Source organism: Tupaia chinensis, unplaced genomic scaffold (assembly GCF_000334495.1).
Source record: "Tupaia chinensis unplaced genomic scaffold, TupChi_1.0 Scaffold000028_1, whole genome shotgun sequence".
Lineage (NCBI taxonomy): Eukaryota > Metazoa > Chordata > Mammalia > Scandentia > Tupaiidae > Tupaia > Tupaia belangeri.
Genome location: NW_006159458.1, coordinates 4,738,568 through 4,747,927, shown reverse-complemented (window position 1 = coordinate 4,747,927; position 9,360 = coordinate 4,738,568). Strand labels below are relative to the sequence as shown.

General features: G+C 38.8%; 1 protein-coding gene across 1 annotated transcript in view; it reads right to left on the bottom strand.

Moving 5' to 3' along the window:
- The window catches only part of ITPR2 (inositol 1,4,5-trisphosphate receptor type 2), a gene marked incomplete in the record, with an annotated part of 493,922 nt that overhangs the window by 55,898 nt on the left and 428,664 nt on the right, over positions 1–9,360 (bottom strand). Inside the window, 1 exon segment of the mRNA XM_006140313.2 lies at positions 270–430. Within this exon segment, the coding sequence (XP_006140375.2) occupies positions 270–430 (161 nt within the window).

Below are 9,360 nucleotides of genomic sequence, written 5' to 3'. Positions count from 1 at the left end.
GATTGCAGCAGGGCCCTCTACCCTGGGGGGGGGGAGTGATTTCTCACTTTCTCTCTCTCTGTCTCTGGTGAGCGCACATGCTCTATGGCCAAAAAAAATTAAAAATAAATAAATTATATATATATCAAAAAAAATTACTGACAAGCTTATTTCAAAATTTTTCAAAAAGTGATTGCTAGAACCTTTATTTTGGGAGGAGGGTGTGGTAGAGAAGGTGAAAGCAAATGAATCACAATACAGTCACAGAGGAAAACCCTCTGCTCACTCACCACAATCATCTGAGCCACGTAACTTTCAGGTCCAGTGTATTCTGTTGGATCTTTGACTTTCACCAGGACTATGAAGTATAGATAATGCCACATGTTGTGTTCTGACTTAATGTGCTCTTCAAAGGAAACCGTTTTATTATCAAACTTGTCCCTTTCAAGTCCTGCAGAACAGAGGAGACACGATGTGTGTAATTGTTCATTTAATCAATACTACTTCTTTGCATAAAAGTGAAACTTATGAGAAATTCTTTCTGCGAGAGTGTGCAAATTAAAAATGTCATGATTAAGAACAACATACTACCCAAGACTTCCTGGACAAAGGACATGGTTTACAGATTTCTTCCCGGCTGGCATTTATTTTATTCCCTCATGGATTCTTGGATATATACAGTCCTATTACAGATGTAAAATTTGCAGGTTATTTTAAATATCGCCATATCAAAATCGCCAAACTAAACTGAACCACAAGCCGAAGAAAAGGAGGTAAAAAATGACTGTGCAAGAAAAGACATGCCTTCTAATCAGGAAGGAAAAAAAATCATTTTATCCAGGAAGGTGCTTTAAAGGAGGGAGGGCAACTGTGAGAGTCACATTTTGCAAACCACCTACAATGAGCGAAGGGCCTGAGAATACAGATAGCCATGTGCATTCTGAGGGCAAAAAGGACTCTCTTGTTCCTCTGGCCCCCCCCTTTCTTTTTTTTTTTTGAGAGATTTTCACTGTAGGGCACGTGCGCTCACCAGACAGAGAGAGACATAGAGACAGAAAGCGAGAAATCACCCCCCAGGGTGGATGGTCACGCCGCAATCCCTTCTCCTCCATTCTCCTCTCGGGATATTGGGCACGCACGCACACGGGCCCGGTGTGAGTTTCAAGCCATCGGGTCCGGGACATGAACCGCGGTCGACTACGTGGGAGTCCAGCGACATAGCCATTACACTAACTGCTGGTTCCCCCTCTGGCCCTTTTGACGGTCGGGTTCCAGACATTTAGGGGAAAGGATGGCCCAGGGCACTCTTTCAGCCTCTGGAAGGACATTGAAGAGAGGATCTGGCGAATAAGATTCTTTTCTCTCAAAGTTGAAGAGTGGATGAAAGAAAATGAATGAAGATGAAGAAAACATCTATGAAATATGAATCTAAATGCCAAGTAAAATGGGATGTTGGGATTCAGTCTGGTTTTGCAGTTCAGACACTGAAGGAAAAAACAGGAAACTGAATCTCAATCTTGGCCACTCTTTCTTTTTTTTTGGCATTTTTAAAAGGCCATGCCGTTATGTCGAACACACTTTAAATAATAAGATACAAAGCATAAGAAACAAATTTTTAAAATAACAACTAATCTATCCCCAATAAAGGGGTGACCTTTCAACTTACATTTTTGGTTTTTTCCATGAAAATACCATAAAATTCAGTTGGGTGATAGCTATGCCTCACTTCATTTGATCTACTATTCCCAAATAAACTTCAATCCTCTGCCCCAAAACTCCACCCACAGTTCTACTCTTTTTATTGAATGGCAACTCCATTCTTCCAGTTGTTCAAGCCAAAAGTCTAGGAGTCATCCAGAAACCCTCACATACCACATTCAATCCATGCTGAAATTCTGTTGGCTCTACCTTCAAACACCCAGACTCTGAGCACTTCTCACCCCCTCTGCTGCCACCTCTCCGGTCTGAGCCATTATCAGCTCGAATCTGCATCTATTAATAGCTTACTGCAGTAGCTTCCCAAGCCTTCCTGTTTTCTCCTCTACATTTCATGGTTTATTACCAACACAGCACCCAGAGTGATCCCCCCCTTTTGTTATGTAATGATTTTTACTTTAGTATTGTCCAATATTATATCAGAATACACATTCCTCTAAGTATACCATTTTACTATATTATAAAATAGATTATATTTTTTTTCTAATACTTAGAGAAAAAAATGTTTTTACTTAGAACTTATGACTGTGGGGAATAAAACTCTAGAAAAAGAATATGCCTGCACAATTACTTCTAAAAATATTACTAATGTATTTAAGTGAGATGGTGTCTTTCTGTTACAAACCCTGCACTGGCTTCTCATCTCATTGGGGGTAAAGGTCAAAGTCTTTACCATGGCCTGCAGATAACAAGACCAGTTAAATTTGAATTTCAGATAAACAGTGAGTGAGTTTTTATTATAAGGTGTCTGATATTTGCTAAATCCTATGTGATTTTGCCTCACAGCTCACTGGAGAGACAGAAAGAGATAGACAAAAGGCAAGAAATCACTCCCCAGGATGGATGGCCACACCGCAATCCCTTCTCCTCCATTTTCCTCTCAGGATTTTGTACACGTACACATGTGTGCCCTGCATTGAGTATGAGTTACCAGGTTCAAGACTTGAACTGCAGTTGGTCATGTGGGAGTCCACTGACATAGCCATTATGCCATCTACTGGTCCCCTTGGACCCAAATTCTGCTTCAGGGCCTAGAACTCTTCTCCCTGATATCTCCTTGACTAATTAGTTTACCTTCAAGTTTTGGCTGGACTCTCACCTTCTCAGAGTGATTTAACTTGATCACCTCATTTAGTACCATAAATGATCCCTTTCCTTTTGTTGACATTCTTGATCACATTTCATTTTTCTCCTCCTTTTTCTTTTTTTATTTTTGGAGAGGGTTTTGCTATAGAGCACGTGTGCTTGCCAGAAAGAGAGAGAGACAGAGACAGAAAGCAAGAAATCATCCCCAGGAGGATGGCCCCATCACAATCCCTTCTCCTCCATTCTCCTCTCGTATCTTGGGCACACACGCACATGTGCCTGGTGTGAATTTAAGTCACTGGGTCCAGGACTCAAACCACAGTCAACTACATGGGAGTCCAGTGACATAGTCATTACACTAACTGCTGATCCCTCCTCCTTTTTTCTATAGTCCTCTCATCTCTCCTAATGGACTGGATATGGCCATATAAAAGTTATTAAATTAAACTGGATCAACATTCAAAGATAGGGCTGGCCCTACAACACAGTAATTAAACACATGTGAGAGCTAGATCCTGCATGGCAAACCACAGTTCAAATCTAGGACATCATGGTTCAAAGAACACACTGGGTACATGTATGTGCATGCCTTAAATGTAGGAAATGTAGGAAATGTAGGAAAAAGCATTATGGGGTGACTACGCCACACTGGAAGAGTGTTTTCTCTTTCTGTCTCTTTTTCTCTCTCTCTCTGAAGAGCACATGCACTTTCTGAAAAAAATTAATTATTAAAAAAAGAAATATCACCTTTAAGAAGAGATAAACATTATTATACAAGGAAAGGCTTGCCTGCTAATCAGCACAGAAAAAAGAACTTACCCAGAACTTACTATTTTTATTATTTATCATGTGTCTCTCCTCCCACCAGATCTACCTAGGTAGATATATCTGTCTCTTTTCTTTACTAGTTATCCTAATAACTTAGAATGATACCATACATCTAGTCAATACTCAATGAAATACTGATTACATGAATAAAGAATATTTTACTAATAAGAGGCCGGCGGGTGGCATGGTGGTTAAGGGCGCTGGCTGACCGCGGTATGAATCCTGGACCTGGTGGCTTACGTTTTCACTTTCCTTCTCTCTCTCTTTCTCTCTCCCCCCCTCAAATTAAAAAAATAAGTAAATAAGGTTAAATAAAATAATTATCTTTAAAAAGGAATATTTCACTAATAAAATGCTATTCGAATAGAATGACTATAATAAAACATCATAACAAGTATTGATAAGGAGGTGGAGAAAGTGAAACCCTCATACACTACTAGTAGAAGTGTGAAATAGTGGAACTACACTGGAAAACACTTTGGGAGCTCCTCAGAGGGTTAAAAATAGAGTTACTATATGTCTCAGCATATTCTACTCCTACATACATACCCAAGAGAAGTGAATATATACATTCACATAAAACCTCTGTACATGAATGTAAATACCAGCTTTATTTATAATAGCCCAAAGTGGAAAAAATTCAAATGCCCATCAATTGATGAAAGGAAAAACAAAATGTGGGATATTGATACAATGGAATATTTTCTGTAAGAAAGAGGAATAAAGTATTAATACATGCGATGGTAAGAATCTTGAAAATATTTCACTAAATGCAAGAAGTCAGTCACAGAAGACCACATATCATGATTCTGTTGATATAAAATGTCCCAAATAGTAAAAGCTATAGAGGCTGGAAGCAGGTAGATCATTGGTTGCCTAGGGCTGGGAAGGGCAGAATTAGGAGGGGGTGATGAGTATCGGGTATGGGGCTTCCTTAGGAGAAGCAATCAAAATGTAATAAAATTGATTATGATGATGGATACACAATTCTGAATACAGTAAAAACTACTGAGTGGTACACATTAAATGGGTGAGTTGTAAGGTGTGTGAATTTTATCTCAATAGAGCTGTTAACAGTGAGAGAGAGAAAGAATGTTAATATAGGTTTTCCCAAAATTCAGTACAAACATATACTGATTTCAAGGTAATAAGACTGTAAAATAATGTTTCTCCTATCAATTAATCCATACTATGGTGAGGAAACCGACAAGTTGAGTTATATTCTGAAGTGTTATAAACTGCCAAGGAAGCATAGAGAGGGCGAAATGAATTTTGATTAGGGACATTTGAAAAGGTTTCAAAGAGGCGTAAAGCTCTAAAAATCTGGCCTTGGAACATGATTATGGCAAGTGGAGAAGAAATGAATGGTAATAAAAGGGACTTAATTCTTATTGAGCACCTATTTAAGCTGACAGCTATAAAGATGTCTAAATATGTTATTATAATTATAATAATCTAATATGACCTTTTAGCACGTGAGGAAATAGATTCAGGTGATTCAGTAAGTGGCTCAAGCTAACACCTCTAGTTAGCGGAAGAGTCGGTTATTATTTAAATAAAAATATCTCTGACTCCAAAGCCCATGTTCACTTACCATCTGAGCAGAGGAAATGGCATGGCAAAGTTGTACATAAAAGTAGATGACCCGTTTGGGAGAATGTCAATTCCTCTGCTGTGGCTAAAGAGAACACTTGGAAATAAGGATGAAATAGCGGGTTTGGCACAAACCATGAAGAGCTTTAAACTTAAAGCCAAGGCGTCTGCACTTGGTGCAGGAATCTTTTCAGTGAAGACGAGCATATGCACAAGTATACTTCACGGAGTTCCTAGGACAGGATTTAGAGAAGACTATGGGAGAAGAGGCTAAGAGATCGGGTACACAGCCAACACAGGGGGCCACACAAAGTGAGAGGAATTGGCTGTCTTGCATCTTCATAGCTTTATTGTCCATTCCCATGGTTTTGCCCATCACCACACTAATGATTTTTCAATATTTATTCCCAGTACTGACCTTTCTTCTCAACTTCAGTTTCTACTTCCAGCAGCCTACTGGGTATATTCTTCTGCATAACTTATGGGTACAACAAAGCAAACTCAACAAAAATTTCTGTAGCCCTTCTTCTTCATCTCTGTTAATGAAATACCCCATTGACCTGGGAACTTGAAGTCATCCTTAGATTCCTGCACTGATGATTCCTGAGTACTTCTTTCTTTCTTCTTCTTCTTCTTTTTATTTATTTATTTATTTATATTTGAGAGTTTTTTTCCTATAGGGTGCATGTGCTCGCCAGAAAGATAGAGACAGAGAACCAGAAAGCGAGAAATCACCTCCCCACCCCCCAGGAGGAATGACCATGCTGCAATCCTTTCTCCTTCATTCTCCTCTCGGGATATTGGGCACACATACACATGTGTCCAGCATGTGTTTAAGCTACCATGTCCGGGACTCGAACTGCAGTCGACTACATGGGAGTCCAGTGACATAGCCATTATGCCAACTGCTAGTCCCATGAGTACTTATTTCTTGTAGTCATTCATTCTCACCATTCTCCAAACACACCAGGTCCTTTGCAAATGCTATGCCTCTGTCTGCTCTTTTTTCTGCCTTGTAAGCTCTCCTCCGAAACTCACCATTTCCATTGATAACTTTGACTCTCAAAGACACGACCAGTGGTTGACCCTCTCTGTGCCCACAATGCTTCATTATGACATTTGCCTGTGTCTATTTTAGCCTCCACTTCTTTAACATCTGGTTAACTCTGCATTACCAGTACTTGCCATAGTGTCCGAAAAATAGCAGGTTTTCCACTAAAGGTGACACAGTATCAAATAAATGAATAGGAGAGGTAGAAGAGGCCTATTGTAATGAAAATTCAAGAGGACTTGAAGTCCAACCAGAAGTATAGATTTAGGGAGAAGGAGTAATCAAGAATGACTCTGAATTTCTGATTTATCATTACTCAAGATATTTTATCCTTAATAGGAATTCTGATCTAGTATCAAATCCTGCCTGCATTGTGTTTTGTCATACCTGGTCTGTGGACATCTCCTTCTCACTGGATTTTTAGTCTCTGGTAATTCAAAATGAATAATTAATGTGGATATAAGAGCTAATTTGCTTTTCTGTTTAACATTTTAGATGGGGCAAGCACAGAAACAAATGAGCTCATCTGTTAATCATGAGCAATCGTGCCCCATCCTGGATCACTCCAACTGTTTTCTGAACCATGTCTGACTCATACAGCTGGCCATCACCTTCAAGGCTTGGAAAGTTCCAGCTGCTTCCACTGCCTGTCACAGAATCTACCTCTCCTTGTCCTATTGTGGGTGTCTCTTGGGATATACCTGGCGGCAGGTCTCCCCTACTGTGGAGATTTTCTCCTTTGTTATTTAGTGCTGCATTCCTCTTTGTATCACAACTTAACAGCCAATTCTTCCAAGAACCATTTCTAGATTAATCACTATTTTATAGACTTACTAGTATATGCCCAAATATCCCAATCACTTAAATAATTCTTGTAATTAAGTTCTCACAACATATGTGATATATATTATATAGTCAATGTGGTCAGCCCTTCCAGGAATGAATGTGTATCTAGATGTATTATATATCCGCCACAACGCTTTTCATGTTTTTGTGGAAGACCGTTTAAGGAAAGAGAGGAGAGAATTTTTACCTTTATGTTATAGAGGTCATAGTGATAAACAGCTAAAAATGCCTAGGACCCATGTTCAACTTCTAAAAACTTTCTATTTTATTTTTCCATTTTACTTTAAACCTTTACCCTAAACTTGCTCAACATTACAATATTCAATTTGTTCTTATATAAAAATATGCCTTAAATTTCCTCTTAAAGTAAATGACCTAAACAGCCTCTCAGATTTACATGGGAGTCCAGTGACATAGCCATTATGCCAACTGCTAGTCCCATGAGTACTTATTTCTTGTAGTCATTCATTCTCACCATTCTCCAAACACACCAGGTCCTTTGCAAATGCTATGCCTCTGTCTGCTCTTTTTTCTGCCTTGTAAGCTCTCCTCCGAAACTCACCATTTCCATTGATAACTTTGACTCTCAAAGACACGACCAGTGGTTGACCCTCTCTGTGCCCACAATGCTTCATTATGACATTTGCCTGTGTCTATTTTAGCCTCCACTTCTTTAACATCTGGTTAACTCTGCATTACCAGTACTTGCCATAGTGTCCGAAAAATAGCAGGTTTTCCACTAAAGGTGACACAGTATCAAATAAATGAATAGGAGAGGTAGAAGAGGCCTATTGTAATGAAAATTCAAGAGGACTTGAAGTCCAACCAGAAGTATAGATTTAGGGAGAAGGAGTAATCAAGAATGACTCTGAATTTCTGATTTATCATTACTCAAGATATTTTATCCTTAATAGGAATTCTGATCTAGTATCAAATCCTGCCTGCATTGTGTTTTGTCATACCTGGTCTGTGGACATCTCCTTCTCACTGGATTTTTAGTCTCTGGTAATTCAAAATGAATAATTAATGTGGATATAAGAGCTAATTTGCTTTTCTGTTTAACATTTTAGATGGGGCAAGCACAGAAACAAATGAGCTCATCTGTTAATCATGAGCAATCGTGCCCCATCCTGGATCACTCCAACTGTTTTCTGAACCATGTCTGACTCATACAGCTGGCCATCACCTTCAAGGCTTGGAAAGTTCCAGCTGCTTCCACTGCCTGTCACAGAATCTACCTCTCCTTGTCCTATTGTGGGTGTCTCTTGGGATATACCTGGCGGCAGGTCTCCCCTACTGTGGAGATTTTCTCCTTTGTTATTTAGTGCTGCATTCCTCTTTGTATCACAACTTAACAGCCAATTCTTCCAAGAACCATTTCTAGATTAATCACTATTTTATAGACTTACTAGTATATGCCCAAATATCCCAATCACTTAAATAATTCTTGTAATTAAGTTCTCACAACATATGTGATATATATTATATAGTCAATGTGGTCAGCCCTTCCAGGAATGAATGTGTATCTAGATGTATTATATATCCGCCACAACGCTTTTCATGTTTTTGTGGAAGACCGTTTAAGGAAAGAGAGGAGAGAATTTTTACCTTTATGTTATAGAGGTCATAGTGATAAACAGCTAAAAATGCCTAGGACCCATGTTCAACTTCTAAAAACTTTCTATTTTATTTTTCCATTTTACTTTAAACCTTTACCCTAAACTTGCTCAACATTACAATATTCAATTTGTTCTTATATAAAAATATGCCTTAAATTTCCTCTTAAAGTAAATGACCTAAACAGCCTCTCAGATTTCTGAATAAATATGAAACTTCTAGAAAACAGATCACGTTGTAACATCTTCTTGTACCAACTGATCTGTAATAGCCCCCTCCCCCCATCCCTTGTGGGCATGCATGCTCTACAGAAACAACGCCCTGCATATGAAGAAATCTGGAACAACCCGAAATTAGCACACCCAGGTTTCCTGTCTGCAGTATACAGTATACAGAGTATACAACCTAATACCCTATCTTCCTGTTGTAGTTTATAAGGCGCATAGGTCAAGAAGCAATGTTAATTTGGGCTGCCTTACTGGATAGTCAGTCACTAAGCAAACATTGATGAATGTTCCCTAATACATAGTATGGAAGCATAAAAATGGATGAGATATTTCTTCTTCTCTTAAAGAAGAGAAATTAACATGCACTGAGGGCCGATTCTCAGTTAAACACTGGGCTAGAGTTTTTTTTTTTTTTTT